We start from the raw sequence: 27,328 nt of genomic DNA on the forward strand, positions 1-27,328 counted from the left end.
ATTTTAATAAGAAAAGGTTTAGCATTACATATCTCGAAATAAGAAAAACATGCCGATGTTGTTGAAATTTTTCAATAAATATTTAGTTTAACCCATGACTTAGTCCCAGTTTTTAATTTTGGCTCTCTGTGAACTGGTCCCTGGATACGCGGTAGCTAAGAATGTTCAAATCAAAAATAGTTTTTACTGATAATGATTGTAACACAACTGAGTGTAATGATAATTTAAAGATCCCATATTACGTTTTTCGGGGAGTTTCTGAGCTTTCACGTGAGGCATGTACTGAAAATGAGACAAACTTGTATGTGTCTCCAGCCACATACTGTAGATTTGTGATTCTTGTAACTTTTTAAAAACACAAGCTACATACACTTCCTTTAAACCCTGCATCTTGTCTGGTTATGTGATAGCGCACTGGGATGGAGGATGTGCGTTGTGTTGGTGTGATCAGAGAGAGGAGGACCCCCTTTTGGTCATCAGACACATGCCCCCACTGCAGCTGCAGGAGACCCGGAGGACTGGCTAGACCCAGACCCAGAGCCAGTGGTCCATCCCATCCGGAGGTCTTCGCATTAAAAGTGGATTTCTTATCAAGGTCTATTTTTGTGTTTCTTCTTTGTGTACTTTCAAGTGGCACTGATAGGTAGTCACTAGTTTTACTTTATAGTTTACTTTATTATAGCATATCTCACAACTTGAGTACATTTTTTGACTACTCTCATGGAGTCGAGTTCCATATTAGGAATAGGAATTGAGTTACAGAAAAAAAATAGCTAAATAAAAACACCAGAATCATGTAGAGTGGGTTAATACGAACATTTTAAGACCAAATTGAGGAGCCTGACAGCAGGGGTTACAGAAAAAGGGATTACATTTTATACCATACCAGACTCTACCAACAGAGGGCGATAAAGTTAAAAGTTTACATTTGGGGCATGTCAGATCCTGGACTGGTCCTGAGGTGACCTGAGGAGCACTAGATAAACACAGTGCAGTGACTCTATACTCCAGATCTTGTGAATTCATTTAAGTTTAAATTTTAACAGAAAAAAACACTGTACAACAACTTTAACCTCTTCTAACTACACATCACATGTAACAGAATGTCAGCAGGTCTACATCAAGACTAAAACAATGGATTTATTTGTGTCACTTTTTAATCACTTCCATTTGAGCGTTTTGAAATATAAATTACATTAACCGGCTGTAATTTGAGCTGTAACAGGGTTAACTTTGTGCCTTAATTTTAGTAAAAATTCAAGGCACAATGTTAAGTAGAATATAAAAGTATTTTTAACCTGATTTAAACTTTAAACCGTAGTAGTTTTTCCTGCTTTTTAAATGTTTTCTACAAGGAAGCTGAGTGTGGCAACTGTGGCGCAGTGAGTTAGTTGTGTACCCAATAACGTAAGGGTCTGTGGTTCAAACCCACAAATAGCTACAGTTAAGTTGTGTCCTTGAGCAAGACGCTTCACTTCACAAGACTCTCACATTGTCCATGTCAAATAACCAATGTAAAATTTCATTGTGGCTATACTTAAGAAAAATTTTCTCCTATTTGATTTTTGTGATAATTTCTGACAATAATAAAATTGAAAAAGAAATTGAGTTTAAATGTATCTATTTTTAAATATTTTTTAGTGGTTTTACTTTGGTTGAATTCAACTTTATACAGCAGTCAGAATTACTCAAGTTTTCTAGTGTCTGTAAATGAACCAGCTAGAGGTACATAGCAATAATTTTTTTAATAAATGGTCTTTTAAGAGCTATTTTCTGAATACAAAACCTCATGTTAATTCATTAATAATTTTATCATCTGTGTGTACCTTGATGCATTCTCCCTCCAACAGATAAACTTTTATGGTAGTGTCTTGACCCTGTGTTTCTCTGATAAAGTCTGGCCACGCCTCAAACTCAAACCACACCCCCCTCGCTCCAGTATGAGAGGAGTACACAGAGGCAGACGCAGTGGAAGTGCTGGGACATGAGCTACAAGCAGGTTCCTCTTCTGACATGGTGAGTACGATCACTACAATGACAATTAAAGATCAGAGATTACGCTATTTTCTGATCTGTTATAATGTCGTTTCCTCGTCACAAACAGAGTTGTGTTTTGTTTCATTCACACATGTTTAACATGCAAACCCTGCGTATTTAGGCATATTTAGTTCTTCTCTCAAACTGAATAAACTCTGTTCCAATTTGTGATGTCAGGTGCTAAGACAGAAAATGCTCCACTGTGTTTTTAAACACACGCCTTCACAGATTATTTTGGAAAATTTCACACCAGGAATTGCCAGTCTCTACTGCACTAAAAACACCTCCAAGTTATGTTTTTGAGGAGGTAACAAGATTATAACATGAATTAAAGCTCACAAGAGTCAGTTTAGTGTAATATAGGACCTTTAAAGTGCATACAAAAGGTGTTTTTTTTTGTTGTTTTTTTATTTCTGCTTTATTTGGTGAGTTTAAGCTACAATGTGTAACTTTTTGCCAAAAAACAGAAGTATCTTATTTCTATTTTACTGGAATTTATATGCGCCCTTACTGTGAGTGGGTTTGCATTTCCACAAACCTGACTCTTATTTGGTCTGCTTGTTTCCCTGGAAATGTTGTTCCTTTGGCTATAATATTGTGTTTGGAAGTATGTTTTTAAAGGGCCCATATTACACTATTTTCTGATCTATATTATATGTTGTATATGCTTCTTCATTATCACAAACATACCTGGAGTTGTGTTTTGTTTCATTCACCCAATTCTTCTCAGAATGAGTTGGATAATTTCAGCCCTGGAATTGCGAATCTCTACTGAACTAAAGGTAAAAGGAGCTGTTAACTTGAAAACTACCTACGGCTTCATGACATCACAAGGTGGAACATGGCATTTTGATTTGAGGATGTAGACTAATATTAAAGGGTTACTCATGTGTGAATGAAGCAAAACACAAGTCCAAGTTATGTTTTTGAGGAGGTATCAACATTATAACTTAAACAATAGTCAGTTTAGTGTAATAGAGGACCTTTAAAGTGCATGTGACAGGTGTATTTTTTTTCCAATTACTGCTTTGTTTGGATCATAAACAATAAACTTTTGTGCCTTCTTCATTACAATTATTAGTTTATTAGTTTTGCTTGGTGAGTTGAAGCTACAGTTTTTAGCTTCTCTTTTTGCCCAAAAATAGAAGTAGATAGATAAATAGATAAATAGAAGTCTTATATTTATTTTACTGGAATTCATATGCGCCCTTACTGTGAGTGGGCTTGCATTTCCACAAACCTGACTCTTGTTTGGCCTGCTTCCATGGAAATGTTGTTCCTTTGACTATAATATTGCACATTTGGGCATAAAATTTGTCTATCTTTATGGAGAATATTTTTAAATGGCCCATATTATGCTATTTTCTGATCTATGTTATATGTTTTTTATGCTTTCTCATCAAAAACATACCTGGAGTTGTGTTTTGTTTCATTCCCGTGGTTCTTCTCAGAATTAGTTGGATCATTTCAGCCCTGGAATGGAATCTCTACTGAATTAAAAGTAAAAGGAGCTGTTAACAGATCATTTTGAGATTTGGAGATGTAGACAGACTCAAAATAAAGGATTACTCAAACATGTGTGAATGAAACAAAACACAACTCCAGGTCTGTTTTTGATGAGGTAACAACATTATAACATGACTCACAAGAGTACATTTTGCGTAATATAAGACCTTTAACTTTCTATTTCCATGGAATCATTCATCACAGAAAAAGCTGAGAAGAAAAATATACCTCTACGTATGTTATCAACAAGGGAAATTCCATCCAAACTGGAGACAATTTATGCACAAAGAAGCATTTTGTCGACAGTTTAAACCTTTACTTAACATAATACACATAATGATGTCCAACTAGGATGTAAAAAAAACCCTCTAAAAACAGATTAAGTTTTTTGGTAACATTTTAAAATGAATTACCGTAGTTTTAGTGAAGTGAGTACCTTAATTGTCATTTATACTTTAAATATGCTTACTTATGTTTACTGTATGCTGTCAATAATGTCTCTTATCACTTTTTAAGCCCAGGGTCAGTCAGGCTACACTTTTATGGTTTATAATTATAGGACAGAAGCTTCAAATATGATCAAATACAGCCGGAGACTTGTCCTAGTTTCAAAATTTGTAATGAGGAAACAACATTATAAAAGTTTAAAAGCTTAAACGGACCATATTACACTATTTTCTGATCTGTTATAATGTTGTTTCCTCATCACAAACAGACCTGGAGTTGTGTTTTGTTTCATTCACATGTTTAACACACAAACCCTGCACATTTAGTTCTGCTCTCAAACTGAAAACACTGTTGCACCAGACTAATAATACATAAAGTGTTACTCAAACATGTGTGAATGAAACAAAACACAACTCCAGGTTTGTTTTTGAGGAGCTAACGACATTATAACAAGGCTTAAAGCTCACAAGACGCTATTGAAAGTTGAATATCAGTAATATTTAGCTGGATTCATGTAATACAATAAGTGGTAGTCTAGTACAGTCATGTCAAAATCACACCTATAATAACGGATTGTGGCTAAACCCGTGTTACTCACTGTCTGACTCATGTCCCAAGGTTCTGTGTATATTTAGACCTCCTATAGGACGTAGCATTTTCTATTATTATGTCCAAGTAGTTCTGTTTATTGCAAAGAATCAGTGGTTAATTTCAGTTGTGGAATCTAACAAAGTAAAAGTAGTAAAATACTGTACTTAAGTTAAAAAAAAAATCTTTCTACTCCACTACATTTTTGAACAGGACTGAAAAGTAAAAGTGTTTTTTATTATAGTGTGAGACCTGCTGAAGAATGAGGGTTTATAATTAGCAAAACAAATAAAACAGCTGGAATGAAACTGCTGATTCAGTTGTTTAAATCACAACATTGAGTGCGTATTCATGCACATCAGTATCCCGGTTATTATCCATATCCTGGTTATGTCAGTATTCGGGATACATGCGGCCTGAGAAACCGGAATACTCATATTCGTGTATACATGACCAAATGGAGTATCCCGGGTTCACATAATCTTACAAATGCGCAAGCGCAAAAATTTACTTAATTTAACTTAATAAACCAGGAAAAATACAAACAATCATGAGCTCCTTTAGCATAGGAAGATCGGGAGGTTTAACCAGCGTTAAGGAGTTATGAGATATCCCACAATCCACTGCACAGATCAAAACAAAAAACTCCAGCAGAGTTTTTAATTGAAATCTTCTGCATAAATAACAGATAAACCATAACCACATCAGCAGGTTTGATAATATAATTCAGCTTTGCCACATTTGTTTACTTTTTCCAGAAACGAAACTTAAGACTGCAGGGCTCATTTGGATAAACTGTTAGCATTGACAAAAACAGCTTGCTCCTTGTGTCACTAAAAGATACGACTCAGTGGAATATACGTGTGCAGGTCATACGAGTGCAGATTAGTGTGCAGGTTTAGCGCAGCTTTTTGTTTTACAGTCATTTCATCTCGTGTGGTCACTTTATTTATGTTGGTCACTTTATTTATGTTGCTACTGTTTTGATGAAAAGACTGAAACGGGTATGTCTTTTGGACGCATGCGCACTCAACTTTATGTTGAAGTAACCGAGATACTGTGTATACATGCCACAGTATCCCGGTTACTATCGGAATATACCAGCTCCAGTATCCCGGTTTCTAATAACAGGGATACTGCCATAACCGGGATACTGAAACCGGGATACTATGTCTACATGCACCATGACGAAACCGGGATAGTCAAAAAAACCTGATTATAACCGGGACACTGATGTGCATGTAAACTCAATGAAGCATTATTAGATCTAAAAAGCTGCGCAAAATAATTTTACTTTTTACTCTTTAACGTGTACTAGTACTCAAGCTGATTTTCTCATGTGATATTTTTGCTTTTACTTGAGTATTTTTTGCTCCAGTATCTGTGCGTTTACTTAAGTAACAAAAATGAGTACTTCATCCAATACTGGTTAGTTTTGCTTTTGTTTCATAATTAAAGAACGTGTGTTTATATTGTGATAATTCTACTGTGAAAAATGGGGACATAGTAATAGCACAATATTACAAAATATCACATGCTCCTGTGCTTTAAAGGAACTGTATGTAGCCTATCCTCTGATAGTTTTAAAAAAAGAGAGAATCACAACTGAATGAAACAAAACACAACTACAGGTCTGGTTGTGATGAGGATATTATAACAGAGATCAGAAAATAGCATGATATGGTCCTTTTAACACACAATGTGGCAGAACTATGGAAAGCACAACAGACAAATTGAGCTATTTTTTGCATCACAATAATTATTTCCTCAACACACAGACTCAGAAACATGCTATCTAAGGACAGAAAGAAAGGTTCAGTTCTCTTCTTTAGCTACGCTGGTAACTATTGTTTACTTGATTTTCTTGTTTTACATGTCAGATACAATCCACAATACAAACTAAATATTATCACAAGGTGGAGCAGAGTGTTTTCTGTTTGAGAGAAGAACTCAGCCTAATTATGCAGTGTGTTAAACATTTGTGAATGAAGCAAAACACAACTCCAGGTATGTTTGTGATGAACGAACAACATTAACATAAATCTATACATTTGACCCCACAGATGTCACATTGGGCCCCCTCCTGTCTCCTCCTCCTCCTCCTCCTGTCCCTGTGTCCTCCTGTGTGGCCCTATGCCAACGGAAAAGTGACCAAAGCCTGCAGCAGCATGGAGCCCCACCACCACAGTCAGGGTCAGACCAGCCCCAGCCCCTATGTCCTCCAGACCAACACGTCCAGCTTCAGCCCGGGGGACCACGTGGAAGGTGCAGTCACTGTCACACAGACACTATGGAGGAGTTTTTGTTTCATATCAGTAGGGGTGGATCAGGCACATTCTCACATAGAATATTTGAGAACACACTATAAAGCCTCTCAAAGCACTACAGTGAACTCATTATTCATTCACGCCACACTTGCTGGTGGTGAGCCACACCTGCCCTGGGACAGAGAGATGGAAGCAAGGCAGCCAATCCGCACCATCAGCAGGGCTAAATTTCAGCCCTTCCTTTTATCAGGGGGCCAGGTCATGGGGACAGCAGTCTAAGCAGGCACTCCCAGACCCCCCTCACCCCACACACTTTCTGCAGCGTTCCCAGGCCAGCCGAGAAACAAGGTCCCTCCAATGTGTCCTGTTTCTTCCCTGGGGCCTCCTACTGGTGGGACATGAACATCTCCCCAGGGAGGTTTCTAACAACAAAGACAGATGATATACAGTATATTTGAAAAAGAACATACGAATGTGTCCATCATAGTATTAGTAAAGGGAGTTATTCACCTGGAAATAACCACAACGTCAGTTTAGTTCAAGAGCAACATCCACAGCAGTGAGCCTGGTGTTAATAGGTGATTATATGAAACAGTAGACTGTTTTGTTTGTTTATAAGTCTAAAATAATAAGACTTTAAAAGTCCAGGTAGTATTTTGATTCATTTTGGGAAAGCTTCTGCTCCTTCAGTTTGCACATGCTCAGTAGGGCACCAGTTTTGAGAAATCCAGATACTGCGTCTATCCCACAGTATCATGAATCCTATCAGAATGTCCCAGTAAGAGGATCCTGGTTTCTCATCACTGGGACACAGGCTCATCCAGGAGACTGACATCAGGAAACGGTGTGTACATAGACAGTCACAAAACCAGGATACTCAAAAAACACACCACATTTTTACTAGGCAATGTGGGTGAGATGTCTCTTGACACAACAGCAGAATTTGATCCAAGTGGGAATCAATCCTCCAAATTTGGGCTCTCCCCAGGAGTTCTACCATGTGAAATAAGTGTAACATGAATGTGATAGGCCCATGTTCATGTTAAACCCCGTGTGATTGCTCTGTGTTTGTGCAGTGAGTCTGTCAGGGCAGGTGTTTGAGGGCTTCCTCCTCCAGGCGCGGGACCCTGCCCACAGCACCCCCTCTGTTGTGGGCTCCTTCAGCCTCACAGACCGACACTCCACTCAGCTGCTCTCCTGCTACAAGCTCCAGGTCAGAGGAAACTGCAAACACCAACACATTTCTGAGCAAGAGTCAGTGTTGTCACGATACTAACATTTCAAATTTGATTTCGATATTAAAGAATAAACTCAATTTGGCCCTGTATCTGTATAATCCCTCAATGGACCAGGTAGGTTCCACAGTGGTCCATGGGCGTTACTAGTCTATGTGCTCTTATACTTGCTCTGATACAACTCAAGATCATTCTAAAGTGATTCAGGAAAGGTTCATTTCTGTCCTGTGAATGTGACTTTTTAGTATCGATGCCTTTTATTTAAGTATTTTAGTAGTAGTAAACTAGCTAAAACTACCACTTCATGACATCACAAGGTGGAACGGAGCTTTTTTTTTTTGGAGATGTAGACAGACTAATAATAAAGAGTTACTCAAACATGCGTGAATGAAACAAAATCAACTCTGGGTATGTTTTTGAGGAGGTAACAACATTCTAACATGGCATAAAGCTCACAAGAGTCTGTTTTTTGTAATACAGGAGCTTTAAAATCAGCAGTGTGATAAAATTAGTAAATGTTTCCAGAGTATGGATATCTTCTGGGCCATTGGAAAGTCCCTGCTTCAGTGCACTTCCTGATCGTCATGTGTGACTGTTCCTCAAACGTGGTCAGAAATGACAAAACAAAACATGCCATCGTCAGTCTATGTCTTATATGCACCCCTATTGATACTTTGCATCTGATATCATTAACATTCTCTAGGTGTGTGATGATACTAACTGTAGGCACTGCTCTGTCTGATGCCCTGTTACTCAAGGAATTAGGCGGCGTTTTAAGAGCGGATGAAAAATATTGTCTGTGGGTTTGGCCAGAGCTGTTTTCCATGTAAAACTTATTGATTTCTAGAATTATTTAAACATAATCCTGAATTTGGGCTGCAAATCTTCATATCCATATCTGTCCTCTGTACTTGTATTGATCACAGACTCCTGAAAATTTGGTGTTTAAATCCATTTTGTACTTTTCTTGAGTTTTCAGATATCTTAAAACCTTGACATGATTCATTGCAAAGTATCAATCCTAGAACTGAAAACTCACAATATTCATGTGTTTCAGGCAAATGATTCTTTCCTGATTTGAAGGATTTTGTGAAGACCTTTTTGAGGACCTTTGCCATGCCAAATCTTTAATATCAGAAAGTAATAGTTATGCCATAAACCCATGAATTTGAGTGTTGTAACATATTGGTGATTATACAAAATATACCACAAATTCAAGGACAAAAGTTTGTGAATCAGTGCACACGCCAACAATGTCATACATTGTTTCCCAAAGACTGAGTCACAACCTGGATCGCAGGAGATTATTTTGGATCGCCTTGTCATGATCTGCATGTAGGTTTGCCACATGAGATTTTCTTTGCTCACAAAAATAAAGACAAAGTAGAAAAACAAACTGAATGCTGTGTCTGATCTGCTGCTGTGCTTTCCTCCTGCTCCCCAGACTAGAACGTGCTACAAAAACATAGACAGGTCCACCTATCTCATTAGAAATGTTGAAATGTTAAGACATGTTTAGTATAATTCCTAATCTTTTTGTAAATATTTTATTGACTATTTTGTTCCAATATTGCTTGTTCAGTTGAATGTTGAAAAGAAAAAGAAATGGGCTACATTTAATGTCCAAATAGGCGACTTATGGATTCTGTTTTTCATTGTTTAAAACTTGAGTAAAAGTAATTGTTCAGAGAGACGCGATCACTCAGTCAACAATAAAATATCCTCATTAATGTTCAATAATGGTCAGATCCACCTTTATTTTGAGATTTTCGAATAATGTCTATTGACTTGGGTTGCAAAGGTTTGTGACTTTTAAAATATAGGTCCCCAGAAAAAAAGTTTGGGAAACACTGGTGCAGTACATACAAAGTGTCGCAGGTGTAATAATATTTCTGTGTCTGTTCCTCAGGGCTCTGCGGTCAGTCACACCAGCAGCTCCCGCAAGAGTCAGGTCCGAGTGATCTGGAGAGCCCCTGCTAACCCCCCCGCACAAGTCCAATTCTTGTGAGTACACAGTCTATTGATACTTTGCAGCTGATGTGATCAACGTTCCCTTCCGTTAGAGTTTAATCTGAGCTTTATTTTAACACAATATGACTATAAAGAACAGATTTAGCTGGAACTACAACAGGAGCTACAATTTTTCACTCCTAAACAGGACCATGAAAGCTCGTATTGATCACAGCCTCTTTAAAACGTGCTCTTTAATCCATTTAGTATTTTTTGTCGGGTTTTCAGACAGATCTTAAAAGATTTGTGACTCTATTTGCTAATGTGTGCATAGTGTCACCATGGTAATTACTAAACATTTCACCATTAGAGACACATGTAGAACACCCAGCGTGACGTCACTTAAAAAAAAATAAAAAAAATTTTAAACATGAAAAACAGAATTAGTCCATTTGAAACGTTTTGCTGTGACTGTAGTTTTGCTGTCATTGTAATATTAACAACAACTAGCATGCTAACTGAGCTCTTTCTGACAATGAAACGCTTTACAGACATTTTATTTTCATTACTTATTATTTTTTTTATTCTATCTTTCAGTGTCACTGTAGTCCGACAGTATGACACGTACTGGGTCAAAGTCCCTGGACCAATCATCACGCAGCACGGAGCGACGCCCCGCCCCCCTGCGCCGACGCCGTCCTCAGCCCCGCCTCCAGAGCCCACCTCCTCCGTCCCGCCTGGTCCTGTAAGTCATTCATATACACAAGACTGTGAAGCTTCTACGAAAACGGCTTGTTCCTGTCATCGACCATGGTATAATATTAACCTCAAACTCAAATACTACATCATTTTGTACTTAACATGCCAAGTGAAATACCAAGATACTATTTAAAGATCTTAAAGATACGCTGTGTAACTTTTTTGGTATGTCATGTGTGTCATGTGTCTGTTCTCTTGACAGTTACATGTAAAAGAGCAGCTGTAGTGTCACTAGATGTTCAGCAGACACACACAAGTTCTGAAATGTCAACAAAAAGAGTGTTAACCGTTCATATATATATATTTATATTTTTAACCACTTTTAAATGGTAAGAAATACATGAAAATCACAATAAAACAAATCAAAACATAAATAATCATCATAAAATTAAAAAGGAGAGAGATATTAAATTCTAGAGAAGAGTGTGGAATAAAAAATGAAACCTGTCTGTCATTTGCAGCTAAACAGAACCGTTTTGAGCCTGGATTTAAACAGGGTCAAAGTAGAGGCCTGTCTCACATGCTCAGGAAGACTGTTCCAGGTTTTAGCTGCATGAATCTGAAATGCTGAGTCCTTGTGTTTAGTCCTGATTCTGGGCACCAGCAGGAGGCCGGTCCCTGAGCTCCTCAGAGTGTGAGATGGTTCATGTGGCACTAACATGTCAGAGATGTACTTTGGTGCTCGGCCATGGAGAGACTTGTATATAAGAAGAGCCTTTTAAGAGACAGTCCGAAATTCTGGACATAAGACTTCATTTAGCTCTGAATGACAACAAATTATAATATGTCTATGTAAATGTAAATCAGTGTTGGTGATTCTGTGTCCAGTTCAGCTCAGAGGGGTGTGGCCTGTCTAAGTCCTGCCTCCTGGACCCGCCTGGTTGTGACCCCACTCACCACCCCGACTGTTTCTACCTGTCCGCTACCACCCAAGGGCCTCCAGAGCAACAGGTACTCTTACAGTATTACAGTATAAGTACTTTCAACTACACAGCAGAGTCCTGCACGAGTCCATTTTTAGATATCCGCACCCACACAGTACAGCACCACACCTGTACCCAAATCCGTAAACGTATCCCGCCCGGACCCATTAACATTCCACCCGCCCGTGCCTGTGATAAATCAGGGTCAGCCCACTAGTCCAACAGCCCAATAGTCCAGGACTAAACCAGGACTGAACCTACGCCGTGTCATTAGCTGATTATAAATATATATACGCCACGAACGCACAGTCGATCGCCAGGACTACACCAGGACTGAACCAGGACTGAACCAGGACTGCAGGAATGAGCCAGGACTAAACCAGTGTCATTAGTATAAGTATATACACACCGCAACCACCAAACCAATTGCCAGGACTATACCAGGACTGGATTGGTTGTAAACCAGGACTAAACCAGGACTGTACCAGGTCTGAATCAGAACTAAACCAGTGTTAGTAGCAGAAATATATGCATGCCACAACCTCCAAAACAATCACCAGGACTACACCAGGACTGAACCAGAACTTGACTAGGTCTAAACCAGGAATGCAGCCGGCGAGCCGATCTCCTCTGCTGATGATTTATGTAATAAATACACTAAAGTCTCTCTTAGCCTGGTCCATCTTTCTGGGAAAAGACCGGGAAATGGCACTTGTTTCCAGGGAAATGGATGTCCTAGATGCACGTCAAGTCCCATTTGTCGTTGATTTGATTCACCTGACGCGCTCGTGTGTAATCACTACCCGCCCACATACCCTAGCGTAAAATTCCTGAACATCAAAACCCGCCCATTTCAGCAACTATTTGTGGATACCCGACCCGGTGCAGGACTCTGCTACACAGCGCAGTATTGCAGTACGATGTAAGGACTCATGTTGAAATTTTTCTGTCAGTCTGTAGTGTTTGAGCTGAGTGGGCCAACCAAAGGGTACATCGCCTTCGCCCTCTCCTGGGACACGTGGATGGTAAGACTGCATGACTGTATACATACAGATTTTGAGACATTTAACCACATGTTTTAACCCATATCCCTAATCAAAAACATATCTGGGTTCACATTTCGTATTGAGCTTCATTCATGCTTATCTTGTGCAGTGCAGTAGGTCCGCTCCCTCTGAACAGTAACCAAATACTCGGTTTCACATTTTCTAGGATTGTGATGTCATAGATAGTAATTCATTGATTAATTATTGATTAATCATTGGTGTTATATCGCGCCTTTCAACACCCAAAGCGCTTTACACTGCATTATTCATTCACTCCACACTCGGAGAAATGTGGAGGTCGGCTGTTTTATATAAATCCTGTAATAATACGACAGTGGCACTGAAGAACGGGTCAAATGCAGAACACATTTCTACATACACAGACAATACATGGACATAGTAACCAAGAATACGAGTATGAGAGAATAAGAGTATGTTTTGTTTTGTTTTTTACTTTATTTTTATTAGAACATTTTAGTTTTGTATATCCTATTTTTACAAAAAATTATTAAAAATAAAAATAAAATAGGAGGCTATCAAGTGACATCTGCAAAAATGTATAAAAATTAGGCTTTGTTTTGATTGTAAGAGTTCCACTTTTTCCAGTACACTCCTCCTTTATCCTTTAAGTGTCTCAAGGAAAATGTTATTTGTTCCATAACCTAAATTTCTTTGATTATTTGAGCCCAGTCGGAAATAGTAGGAGGTTTGTCCTGTAACCATTTTTGCGTGTTTGCCTTCTTTTCTGACTGCTTATATCTGAAGAAGGTATCTGTCTATTTTTTTTTTTTTTCCAGAATAATGTATGTTTTAATTAATATTACCAGTAGAAGTTAAAATAAATGAATACAAATTCCTCTACTAGTGAGAAAAAAAGACACTTCCATGACATCTATATGTAATTATTTTTAATTTCGGATTAGAATTTGTTTGGTTTTGTTTGGTTTGTTAGCAGTAAATGTCCATCTCTATTCTCTTTTAGAATTTTGTGATGCATGTGTGGTAATGTGCACCACTTTGGGCAGTATAAATGTATACAAGTTCTACTAAATGCACTTAAAGGTCCTATATTGAGTTTTAAGTCATGTTATAATGTCCTTACCTCATCAAAAAACATATCTGGAGTTGTGTTTTGTTTCATTCACACATGTTTGAGCCTAAATGAGCAGCGTTTGTGTGTTAAACGTGTGAATACAGTGTGTTTGTGATGAGGAAACTACATTATAACATAGATCAAAAATATATAATAATGTGGGCCCTTGATTACATTTCGAACACAAGAACACAGTCCAACGTTGTGTGTGTGTTATCAGGGTGACGACGATGCGTACCTGTGTGTGAATGAAGATGGGCAAGTGTCTGTGGAGGCAGCAATCTTGACTGGACGGACATACCCGGAGGAAGAGACTCAGGTGAAACTGACACTCACACAGCCACTGCAGTACACACACTCTGCAGTACACACACGCACACACCCCACACTGCAGTACACAAACTCTGCAGTACACACACACACGCACACACCCCACACTGCAGTACACAAACTCTGCAGTACACACATACACACACTAAAGTACATGCATAGCTCAAAAGACTCCATAAAGCCAGGACTCCCTTGTGATTAAGAGAGGCAACCCCGCTCACAGTCAAAATGCCTGTATTTTTGACACCTGAATAAATATAAAGTAGAGTTGTTTAATGTCATTCTGTGGAAGATTTCAGGTAGAGCAATGACATCTCCGTAGAAACAAGCAGATGACGGACCCCCAACCAAAAAGTGACATAGTCCACCTTTAAGCAATGCTATTCTGCTGTTACCTTCTCAAAAACACACCCAGAGTTGTGTTTTGTTTCATTCACCCATGTTTGAGTAATCCTGGTTGATTAGTCTGTCTGTATTTCCAAAGCTCAAAACACTCATCTTATTTATTTATTTATTTATTTGTTTTAATTTATTTATTCTATGAGACAGAGACAGTGCACAATATACATTAACCTAAAAAGGAGAGATGCATGGACCAGGTTGTAGCACCAGTCCTAATTTCCACCTGTCGTCTTTCGGGGCGCAGGTTTTGTTTGAGATAAGGCACTGTTTCGCCAGGCGTGAGAATTTGCCGTAGTTTATGTATGTGATCAGCTCTGTTGGTAACATGTTCCACTGACGGAAGGCTGCACATGAAAAGACTGAGTTTCCAAATGTTGTCCTGCTTTTGGGGATCCTGCACTCGCAGCACACAGTGGATCGAGCGGCTCTGGAAGTGGTTTCAGAGCTCAGAAAAACAAACTGTTTTAGCGGAGGAGCAGCAGCATCACGAATTATCTTAAACAGCAGACAAACATTTGCATCAAAACTTAAAATGCTATGTTTCACAAGAATATGACAGTGGTGGAATAGCCGAATTTTCTTGTCATGGGTCTTGAGAGCTCTTATATATATAGTTATATATATTTTTAGAGGCCTCAGAGCTGATTTACAAGCCTGTGACCAACCTGTTATGCAGTAAAGAAAGTGTGGCATTATCATTGCATTTAGATGGGCACATAATGCTTCAGTAGTAGTAGTTGAGAGTTTCTGATGTATCTGAAATTGGGCATGTTGAACTTTATGGTATTTGTTAATGTTTTAATTAGTGCTGTCATGCGATTAAAAAAATTGAGAGTTAAATTAATTATGATCTGTAATTAATTAATCTAATTAATCTCTTTTTAATCTCACCTAAAAATTACTGAGAAAAGCCTTCAATTTGAGGTATTTTCATTTAAATTCATTATTACATTATTGTGGCAGATCAAAAGACTGATATAGAACAAAAAAAAAGTGACTTTATAAAGTAATTTATTGTTTAACAAACTTTAACAGATAAAATGTATTCCACTACAGATTACAGATTACATACCCCAAAATGTAGTTTGTAACTTAATCCATTTAATTACTTAAAGTGATTAACATAATCTGAATACTTTGGATTACTTGATATTGTCATGCTTTTTAAAAAGTACATGAATGTTACAACCACATCCTGCAAATTCTTGTTTGTTCTCTTCAAATTGTCTGTTGAGCCCAAGTCTCCATGAATAAGAAACTGTTTGCTGTAAAGTAGCAAAGACGAGGAAATCTGAACATAAGATGTTTTGTCTGTTTAAAGACAATAAAAAGCCCAGTCTGTCCTTAACCATATTAAAAATATTACTGATAGAGAAATGCTTTATATATGAGATCACTGGTTTTAGACCTGGTTTTAGTTCTGGTTTTAGTTCTGGTTTAGTCCTGGTTTAGTCCTGGTTTAGATCTGGTTTAGTCCTGGACTGGGTTAGTCCCGGGTTTAGTCTTGGCGTTAGTTCTGGTTTAGAGGCGCACAGGAGGAAGTGCGGTTTATGCAGCGTACGCGAGAAAACACGGTCCACACTTGGCGCACGGGAGCACGTCGGTGTCCGCGCAGTAACTACGGAAGGAAACGTGATCCGCGTGTTCTCAGGTTGATGACGATGATGATGGTGTGTGTTTGTGTTTGTGTTTGTGAGTGTTTGTGTTTGTGTTTGTTGTGTGCGTGTCCCCTCATGTGGCAGGTCACTATAGGACAGTAGTGCAGACATGAGCCTATGCAGGTTGTTTTCACCAGTGACATTTAAGTTGTCGGCGATTTTGTATTTGTTATTTTCTTTTATATCTCACGTCGGGAGAAGAATTTCCAAGACACAAATGTGTTTTTACCTGTGCACTGCTGCCTCTGTTCTACTGGCTCTTCGACCTCGTCCATTGTGTGACTGACGCCGCCAACGTTAACATGACGTTTACATCGCTCTTACTGTGCGCGTTTTGTGTGGGTTTCCGGCAATGAGTGGAATTACCGAAAAAAAATAAATAAATAAATGTGTTCTTTTTTGTGTGTGTGTTGTTGTCCCAACAACACATAAAAACAGATTTTATAATAAAGCAACTCGCATACAGAAACAGTAAAGTTAGAGATTAAAAATGAGATTAACGCGATTAAAAAACATAACACGCTAAATATGACTGTAATTAATTAATCGCAATTAACGCGATAATTTGACACCCCTAGTTTTAATGTGCTTTTTAAAACATATATTTGGGTCCAGAGTGATTCCTAGATATTTCAACTGATTAATATTAGTAATCTTCTGCCCTTCTATCAGAATTTCAGAATCATGAATTGGTAGTTTAGTTACGTTTTACCTTTAGTTCAATAGAGACTGGCAATTCCAGGGATGAAATTATCCCAATCATTTTAGTGAAGGTGTATGGAGTTTAAAAACACAATAGAGCGTGTCCTGTATTACCTCATGAAATCACAACGTGGAGCAGAGAATCTTTTGTTTGAGAGAAGAACTCAGCCTAAATATGCAGGATTTGTGTGTTAAAAGTGTGTGAATGAAACAAAACACAACTCCAGGTCTGTTTGTGATGAGGAAACATTATAACATAGACCAGAAAACAGCGTAATATGTGCTCAAGGTGTAATCTCAAAGTACAGCTTGTATCAGTGTCCCTGTGTGTTCTTGTAGTCAGGTCTGCACTCCGTCTCCTGGAGGATCAGTGACGGAATCATCCAATGCCGCTTCAGTCGCCTCGTCAAACCGCCCAACCAGGAGTCAGAGCGCTTTGATCTGGAGCAGGAGTACTTTGTGTTTGTGGCCAGTGGACCCACCTACCAAGGTAGCCTACACGTTTACCTCACTTCACTCCCTGTCCTCAGCTCTTATCAGTGTTTGCGGTTTTTAATTTTATGCTTAAAGGAAGTCTTAAAGTGGAAGTCATAAAGCAATATAATCGGCCATATTTTCTGGTTAATGAAATCTTTACAGGCTATTTTTTTTCTTTTTATTACTACCGCCAAGCTGAGTCTTCAAATTACACTTACTGATTATCCTATTTTCTAATCTGATGTTATATAGTAATGTTGTTTCTTCCTTACAGACTTATCTGGAGTTGTGTTTTGTTTCATTCACACATGTTTAACACACAAACCTGCATATTTAGGCTGAGTTGATCTCTCAAACTGAAAACAATTGCCAATCTCTACTGAACTAAAGGTAAAAGGTAGCTGTTAACTACCACTACATGACATCACAAGGCGGAACAGGGCATTCTGAGCTTTGGAGATGTGGACAGACTAATAATAAATAATATGTGAATGAAACAACACACAACTCCAGGTCTGTTTTTGAGGAGGTAACAACTTACAGCTCACAAGAGTCAATTTTGCGTAATATAAGACTTTCAAAGGAATTGTATGTAAGATTTTGATTGTAAATGTCAAAGGAATGTAAGATTTTGATTGTAAATGTCATATGTTTGATTGTAAATGTCATAAAATAGACCTAATTGTGTCTCCAGATACAAGGTTCACCATGCTCAAATCAAATATAACTTTTACCAATAACAACTTTAATGTTGATTTATTCTTCATAACAAATACATAATGTCCCATTTCTGTGTGTTATAATTTGATGTTTTGGTTCTGAAGACATTTTTTTATGCTTTTAATACAGGTGACAGTAGGTACAGTAGTGAAGATGGTTTAAACCTAAAATGCCTCTCTCTGATCTGAGTGGTCTCTACCTAAACCCCAGCACCTTCTGCCCATCATGATACAGTGCTAGTGCAGCCTCTGCAGCTCAGTCAGTGAATCCTGGAGGTTCTGAGGTTTCACATGAGACATGTTCTGTCCATATACTGAGAATGAGACAAACTTATATGTGTCTCTATCTGCAGGTTAAGGCTCTGGCAACACAGGCTCACTTGTGATTGTAGTAACTTCACCCTCAACCATATTTCAAATAGAGCTGGGGGGTATCCACACTTCAAACTCCACCCCTGCTGCCAGGTGTTTGTATCAGAAACACCTGGCTGTGATCAGGACAGTCCTGTGTGATGTAACCAACTGTTGGAAATTGCAGAGGCCACTGAAGGCAGCACACACTGAAACACCAAATACACAGTTTAGTAGTAAAAAAAAAAGTAGTGTTTAGTTCCACTTTAAAATTGTAAGAGCACAGGCTGTATGCAGTTGCTTTAAACTCTGATGTAGAGGTTGAGGAGGCTGGTGACTCTGCTGCTGCGGCCAAAAGTATGATGGTCAAATGGGTCCAACTTCACTTGTGTGAAATTGAACACACAACACAACTTCTCATGTGACTTATACTTTGATTTCTAGAGCTTATTTCCCTGATTGTGTCATGTGACTGTTTCAGGGCGCATGGGGAAACACAGCCAGCAGCCCTTGGTGTCAGAGCGCAGAGTCCGTCTGACCGGGACTCCCATTGTGCTTCAGGGCAGTCGTGGGCCCACCCTCCTCAAGGTGCATGGTGGGTAATGGAGTGTAAGACCAAATACAGCTTGCATTAAATCAACATTCAAATTAGAAATAAGAAATGACGAATAACCAAATTTCATAATTCAATCTTTACTCTGACTCCACGCCACCGCTCATCTCTGGAGTTCCCTTGTATATTTTAATGTAACTCCAAAAAAACTACGTAAAATGTTTGTGTAAATGTGTTAGAAGGCACAACATAGGGAAAAAAATAAATGTGATATGATACTTAAAGCCTCAGTATGTAACATTTTCATTTTTTATGTTTTTGATGCACTAAAAAACATAGTAAAACATGCATCTTTACTTGCATCTCCACAAACCTGACTTTGCCTGTTTCCATGGAAATATTGTTCCTTTTGCTGTAACCTTCTAGCCAAGCTGGCGCCACCTAGCCTGATTCATCATCTGACCTCGCAGCATATATTAAGCCTTTCCCAAATCCCCTATGAAGAAGGGCAATAACGTCTTTCCCTTTGATAAAATTCACCAAATATTCTCTTTGTCCCGGCTTTAAATCCTTGATCTCGAGAATCGTTGCCAACACAGAATGTATGGCTCGTTGCTGATTGTCTGGTGCCCGAACTCGCACTTAAACAAAGTAAAAAAAGCGGTCAAGATGGATGTAGACGAAGCCAGACATTCTGTGTTGGTAACGATTCCCGAGATCGAGGATTTAAAGCCGGAACAAAGAGAATGTTTGGTGAATTTTATCAAGGGGAAAGACGTTATTGCCTTTCTTTCTACAGGATTTGGCGCATTACATATGTCACAACCAAATAGCATTGACTGGTTAAATAAAAAAATAAAAAAACAGTACCCGCTAACTTTAAACATATCTATCTTCATGGAGAATGTTTCAAAGTATGGATTTAACTTTCTATTTCCATGGAATCATGCAGGTAATATGCCACCACCAGAAAGTTACATTCTGTGCCTTTAATAATTTGTTAAATATATTATGACAATGGACCACTTCAAGATTTTAAATGGTGACTAGTAGTACTATAACTAAACCAGAATCAGAATATGCTGAAGAAGGACCGGTCAAGATCTAGTCCTGGTTTAGTTCTAGGTTTAGAATGTAGTCCCAATTTTTTTTGTTGTGTGTGCATATTGGGTCAATTAATATTCCTATCAATATTAGGGACACTGATATTTAAAATTTTGATGGATCTGATATTGGTTTCACGAGATTGGTTCAGTCCATATGCCATTTTGGTCGATATTTTATCGGACAATGTTGGCTCAAAACACCTTGTAATATTTTCAAAGTTGTTTTGTTGTTACTTTAAATAATAAATAACAGTTACTTAAGGCCAAAATTTTAACATAAGTACCAACAGAAAAAGCTGCTAATGGTGCATCCCTAATAAAAAATGATGTATCTATATTTTGCCTCCCTTTGACTTGCACTTCTGTCTTGTTTCGTACAGGAGCCTTGATGCTGTTTGCCTGGATGCTTACAGGAAGTATCGGCACATTTATCGCCAGTTTCTATAAGAACGAGTGGGCCTCTCACTCTCTGTGGGGTCAGAAGGTGTGGTTCCAGGTAAACACTCGCTTGGACAAGGTGAAAGGTGACAGGTAAAAGTGTACTGACCGTGTTGTGAGTTGCAGGTTCACCGGGGCCTCATGGTGCTGACGGTAGCCCTGACCACAGTGGGGTTCTGTCTGCCTTTTTTCTATCGGAGAGGGTGGAGCAAGGTATGCATACTCAATACTCTAATAACAGGACTGATTTTTTATAGTTATAATGTAGTTTCTTCATCACAAACAGACCTGGGGTTGTGTTTTGTTTCATTCACACATATTTAACACACAAACCTGCAGATTTAGGTTGAAGATTTAGGCTGAAGAAGCCTTGTGATGTGATGTGGTAATACAGAAAGTGCTCACTGTGTTTTTTAACTCCCCACACCTTCACTAGAATCTTTTGGAAAGGTTCAGCTCTGAAATTGTCAATATTTACTCAACTAAAGGTAAAAGGGAGATGTTAACTTGAAAACTACCGCTTCATGCCATCACAAATTAGAAAAGAGCATTTTGAGCTTTGGAGATGTAGACATACTCATATTCAGAGGTGGGACCATGTCTCAAGTAAGTCTCAAGTTTTTGACCTCAAGTTCGAGTCAAGTCCCAAGTCAAATACAGGCAAGTCCAAGTTGAGTCTCAAGTCACTGGCCTATAAGTCCAAGTCAAGTTGTCTGCTTTGAGCTTCAAGTCATTTCAAGTCTTTAAACCAAAGTAATTTATATGAATTTTAAACTAAATTGTACTTAAAAAAAATCATAGTATATTTATAGAGTATTTATAGACTATATTAAAGTTGTAGAAATGTCAATTTTTCCTCTTTAAATGTTTTGACAAGATCTTAGAGTGAATCATTACAGTCAGAATAGAAAGAATTCAGATTTAAAAGTGCTTCTCAAGTCTTCTCAAGTCACAGGCCTCAAGTCCGACTCAAGTCCCAAGTCACTGACCTTCAAGTCCAAGTCGAGTCCCAAGTCTTAGTCGATTTTAAAATCCTAAAAACTCAAATCCTAAAAACAGTGACTCAAGTCTGACTCAAGTCCAAGTCACGACTTGCAAGTCCCCACCTCTGGTAATAATACAGGATTACTCAAACATGTTCTCACTGTGAGCAGGCTCGTCCCTCCACAGACAAGCCGTTGGCCCACTTCTCACCAGAAAAGTTACATAGTGCACCTTTAACATGCATTCAGATCATGCCATTATTGTTGGAGATGGCAAGGGAGGACTGTATACTTGTACTGGGACGCTTCATCCAAACAATACTCCAGTCAGAGAGTAAATGTGGACACAAGAATGTATTTCGGAAGCTTTAATGTCCTGTCTTCAGTTAAGCTGTGTCTGTCTATCCTTTCATCTGAACTATCCTTTTATCTGGTTATCTCTATCATAGATGCAGACTTTGATAGGTTAAGGCAGAGGTCTCCAACCTGTAGCTCGGGAGCAACCAGAAGCTCTCCACCCCCTTCCAAGTAGCTCGCCAAGGGATTTCTGAATTACATGTATTGTGCTGAATAACTAAAATTTGATTAATGTAATGTCTTTTACCGTTGTACATGTCTCATTTTGATTTCTAACTTTGTGTACTCATAAATGGATAATGGTTTATGTTTTATAGGCGTCTAAATGCACCTCATCTAAGACTTGCCGTGGCTCTTATATACTAAATTTCTTTTGACCACTAAAATTAGTAGCTCTCTGGCATTTTTCATTTTGTAAAAGTAGCTCACTGGAGGAAAAAGGTTGGACACATCTGGGTTAAGCGAAATTATCTAAAGCCAGAGCAGTTATTTTAATAGATCCATGAGTTAGTCTAGCAGTAACAGTGTCACCATGGTGCTAAAGAAGGGAATTTACAACAATTATAGTAACATGAGCTTCATTCAATACTACATCTTTACAATACAAAATATTAGACTAGCCATAACTGAAAATCAAATGTGCATTATTGATTTCAATAGATTAGTCAGAGAAGGGACTATTGGTAATACTACTATTCAAAAGATGACCAGCAGATGGTGCTAGAGCTCATTCAATTAAATCAGTATGTTTCTTTTATGATTTTTTTTTTTTTTTTAATTATTAAATTAAGTAGGTTCAGAGGAATTTTCAAAATGTGTGTCCCTATCGTACACACTCCTCACACAAGGTTCAAAAACATTTATCAGTCCTAGAGTCCTAATGTTTATTCAGTTTTAAATGTAGTTGTTTATTTGCATTTGAATTTGCTAATAGCTTCACAGAGGGCAGAGGGCAGGTTGGAATTGGGAGAAATTGTCTTCAAAATGCAGATTTGTTGAACTTGTTTATGGTTAAAGGTCCCCTAATACACAAAATTGACTCTTGTGAACTTTAAGCCATGTTAGAATGTTGTTACCTCCTCAAAAACATACCAGGAGTTGTGTTTTTGTGTTTTATTTCATTCACACGTGTTTGAGTAACCCTTTATTATTAGTCTGTATGGATATCTAGATGCCATGGGGCGATAGTTTTCACGTTAACAGCTCCTCATTATCCAAATTATTCGACAGAGATCAGAAAACAGTGCAATATGGGCCCTTTAATATCTCTGTAATTACTAGGCCTATCGACATGAAACAAAAGCTGACATAGAGTTAGTCCAATTCCTTTTTTAAAACTCTGTTTTCTCACATTCTGTCTCTCCGTCTGTCTGTGTGTTTCCAGCGTGCAGGCGTCCATCCGTACCTGGGCTGTTGTGTCATGGCTCTGTCTCTGCTCCAGCCAATCACAGCCTGCGCCAGACCTGCCCCCGACTCTCCCAGGTTATTATCACCCCCCAACCGACACACAAACACATACACGAGCACACACATTACCCACAATCCTCTGCTGCTGCTGCGAACGTTGACACCCGGTCTATTTTTACAGCAGTGTCATCTCACTCTGCATCTGTCAAACTACACTATTTGCATTCTACATCTCAGTAACCCGCTCATTTGGACTTGTGTACTTCATTTCTAATAGAAAACCTTAACATATATTACTAAAAATGTATTCCTGTATTTTTATAACTACTCAAATAACTAAAAAATAAGCATTAAAAGTCCTAAATATTGCGCAAACTTGACTCTCGTGAGCATTAAGCCATGTTCTAATGTTCTTTCTTCATCAAAAACAGACCCGGAGTTGTGTTTTTTTCATTCACACAAGTTTGAGTGACCCTTTATTATTACTCTGTCTACATCTCCAAAGCTCAAAATGTTCAGTTCCACCTTGTGATGTCATGTAGTGGTATTTACCAGCTACCTTTTACCTTCAGTTCACAGCTCAGCCTAAATATGTGGGAATGAAACACAACTCCATGTATGTTTTTGATTAACATTATAACATAGATCAGGAAATTGGGTAATATGAGCACTTTAAATACAACTAAAGAATTAATGTTTAGACACATGAAGCAAAAACTGGTACAAATGTCATTGTCTTTTCTGAAATACATTTTTTTTACTTCAGTATTAAAAGAAAATAGTGGACACGCAGATGCTGTCTGTTGAAACAAGCAGGTGATACTGCCAGACCAATTTACAGCTCAGATCTATGGAAAGGCCTCTAGAAGTTAGAATGCAAGTTTTTCCAAGTTATTCTGAACAGGAAAAAGCGAAATGTAATTGAATAAATGCTAGCCGCCTATCAGAGACATTATACAGCACTAACCAAGATTAATATGGCAAATGTGTGGGCATGGGCTTGTGTCTGTTTTATAATTATAATCTATGATGCCTGTGGATCATTATCCTACAATTTGGGCATTTTAAATCACAATATTTATCTAAAATGACTAAACCAGTTGCTGTAAACGTCATCACAAGCAAGTGTTGTGTGCTGTAGATCAAGCTAGAGAGAGGCCAGTTTCTTTCATTTGTACCAAAATGTCTCCACGACGCTGCCAAATCCCACATGTAGCACCGATAAAGAAATTAAAATTTGTGTGGCTGTCCGCCTCTCGGAGCAGGGCTCTCTTTTGTTTTCGTCGCTGTCTGCGATCATGTATGGATTTTGTGTTCGTATATTTCTTTTAGTGACTCTCCCATTAGCCCTGTCCTCCATGTGAAATAATCACATGACATTTTATGAACACAAACTCTTCTTCTTTCAGGAGGTACATCTTTAACTGGCTGCACTGGGGCGTGGGCTCGCTCACTGAGGTGATGGCAGGTAACACGTGTCTCCTCATTTACAATTTAAACTTTTATATATTTATTTTTTTTAAAAACGTGGTTGTGGTTTTTGACAGTGGCGGCCATGTTCCTCGGAGTCGGCCAATCGTCTTTACCGCTGCCTTCATCGTTAGCAACCCACATTCTGATTGGTTACGTGTCCTGGTGGACGGCGTTCAGGCTCCTGCTCTTCATTCACAAACATTTCTACGTCACTAAATGTATTTGGATACTAATATTTTTCTATGTATCTTTACTGGTTAAAAATTGCATAAAATATATATACAAAACAGTTGAAATTATACAGATATATTTTCTAAAACAAAACATATAAATAAATACATATTCAAATGATTAAATATGAATCTACAAAAAAAAGTACTTTACAAAATCCTGACAAAGTAAACAGTACATAGCATTTTTTTTTTTTTTTTACAATACAATACTGATAACTCTTTTGTTCCTCCACAGTTCAAGCAGAGGACACACGCGCGATTCTGTCCGACCAATCAGAAGATAGGAACAAGGTGGGTCAATGTACTTTAACAATACTTTGAAATATTTGTGATAGAATTTCAAGTTACAGTAGGAATGAACTAGATGGAGATGTAATGCAAAACCAATTTTTAGAGCTTCCTCCCTTGTTATAACGTTGTTCCCTCAACAAAAACCCGTCTTTAGACATTTTACTTTAGATAAATTAGATGGAAACAAACAAACAAAAGATGGTTATCTGTAAGATTCTGTACAAGGATCTGTCCACAAGCCTACATCACCCATGCTCCCACACGACAGTCCTCCATAAATATACAAAAACATGATACAAAACTGTACACAACAACTTTATAAACCTGATGTGACGTGCAGTAGTTTCATTAGTGGGATGCACGCTAATTGTGCTGTGATAGTGCTCTGAAGGGGGAAAAATGAAAATGAAACTTATAAAACATATTAATATGTTGTTTTTGGCAAATATAGCATTTTCAAAACAATAAAAGACAATGTGGTGATCTAAATCAAGTGTTAAGATCCCATAGATGTGTAATATTTGCAAATAATTTCCAACTTCATGCAGGCCTAATTGAGGCGACTTTTAACATCTCTGAACATTAGAAGGACACAGGTATAAATCAGGTCTAAACCAGGACTAAACCAGGACTAAATCAGAACTAAACCAGGACTAAAGCAGGACTAAAGCAGGACTAAACCAGGACTAAACCAGGTCTAAACCAGGTCTAAATCAGGACTAAACCAGGACTAAACCAGGATTAAACCAGGACTAAAATAGGACTAAACCAGGTCTAAACCAAGACTAAACCAGGTCTAAACCAGGACTAAACCAGGTCTAAACAAGACTAAACCAGGTCTAAACCAGGACTAAACCAGGACTAAACCAGAACTAAACCAGGACTAAACCAGGTCTAAACCAGGTCTAAACCAGGACTAAACCAGGACTAAACCAGGATTAAACCAGGACTAAAATAGGACTAAACCAGGTCTAAACCAAGACTAAACCAGGTCTAAACCAGGACTAAACCAGGTCTAAACCAGGACTAAACCAGGACTAAACCAGAACTAAACCAGAACTAAACCAGGACTAAACCAGGTTTAAACCAGGACTAAACCAGGTTTAAACCAGGACTAAACCAGGTCTAAACCAGGACTAAACCAGGACTAAACCAGGTCTAAACCAGGACTAAACCAGGACTAAATCAGGATTAAACCAGGACTAAACCAGACCTAAACCAAGACTAAACCAGGTCTAAACCAGGTCTAAACCAAGACTAAACCAGGATTAAACCAGGACTAATGTTGGACTTGAGAGAGAGCTTTGTGGGGTACGGAGTTCTGGCCCGGTCCTTTCGCCCATGGTCACCCAATGGTCCCCCTGCCTGTCCTGACACTCAGTCCTGGTTCAGTGCTGGGCTCAGTCCTGGTTTAGTCCTCATGTGTCGCACCTCCCCAGTGGCTCTTTGGTGCCTCACCTGTTGCAGACGCTGTGGATCCACCTCTTTACACAGTATATGTTCTGACCTGCTCTTGTCTTGTGTGTCCTGCAGACGTCCTGGTTCAAAGTCCTGGTTCTGCCCGTGGTGCTGCTGGGGAACCTGGCTCTCCTGTGCACCCTGCTCTCCTCGTTCTACCAGCTGTGAGGAGACCATGAGGAGACTGAACAATGTGTGGCGATACTCACAAGCAGTCCAAAGTTTCGACTCACCCTCTCGTTCAAGACAGAGTCCAAGACGAGACTAAGACCTCTAAAAACAGTCTCGAGTCTCGGTCTGAAGACTAAGACCGGTTTCAAGTCCTACGACACTAGTTCAAATATATAGAAAAAATAAACATTGAATGAGAGGGCGAGTCCAGACTTCTGATTTGGACTTTAGTTATTCAAACTAGAAATATTGTTAATATATTTTCTGTTTTGTTTTTGTACATGTAAAATACACACTTGTAGTAATGTATTGTAGAGTGATAATGCCAAAGAACATTTTAAAATAAATTTTTATATATTTGTTTGAAA

The 27,328-nt window shown here is 38.4% G+C and overlaps 1 protein-coding gene across 1 annotated transcript; it reads left to right on the forward strand.

Moving 5' to 3' along the window:
* Positions 1-1,952: 1,952 nt before the first annotated feature.
* Positions 1,953-27,328, forward strand: frrs1a (ferric-chelate reductase 1a). The gene is made up of 17 exons (XM_020919872.2): positions 1,953-2,016; positions 6,642-6,843; positions 7,922-8,058; positions 9,990-10,084; positions 10,628-10,775; positions 11,618-11,740; positions 12,666-12,737; positions 14,072-14,170; positions 17,283-17,433; positions 18,972-19,085; positions 20,530-20,645; positions 20,714-20,800; positions 23,312-23,409; positions 24,744-24,802; positions 24,882-25,025; positions 25,276-25,331; positions 26,865-27,328. The coding sequence occupies exons 1-17, from the start codon at positions 2,014-2,016 to the stop codon at positions 26,955-26,957; spliced, it is 1,797 nt and encodes a 598-aa protein (XP_020775531.2). The 5' UTR covers positions 1,953-2,013; the 3' UTR covers positions 26,958-27,328.

This window comes from Boleophthalmus pectinirostris, unplaced genomic scaffold (genome assembly GCF_026225935.1).
Source record: "Boleophthalmus pectinirostris isolate CB_2022bp ecotype Guang Dong unplaced genomic scaffold, ASM2622593v1 HiC_scaffold_16, whole genome shotgun sequence".
In the NCBI taxonomy this organism is placed as follows: Eukaryota; Metazoa; Chordata; class Actinopteri; order Gobiiformes; family Gobiidae; genus Boleophthalmus; species Boleophthalmus pectinirostris.

Excerpts from the sequence above, each read along its gene's own strand:
- frrs1a (XM_020919872.2), top strand. Across the intron at positions 19,086-20,529 it reads CACCCTCCTCAAGGTGCATG|GAGCCTTGATGCTGTTTGCC; the intron begins GTGGGTAATGGA and ends TGTTTCGTACAG. Across the intron at positions 25,332-26,864 it reads AATCAGAAGATAGGAACAAG|ACGTCCTGGTTCAAAGTCCT; the intron begins GTGGGTCAATGT and ends TGTGTCCTGCAG.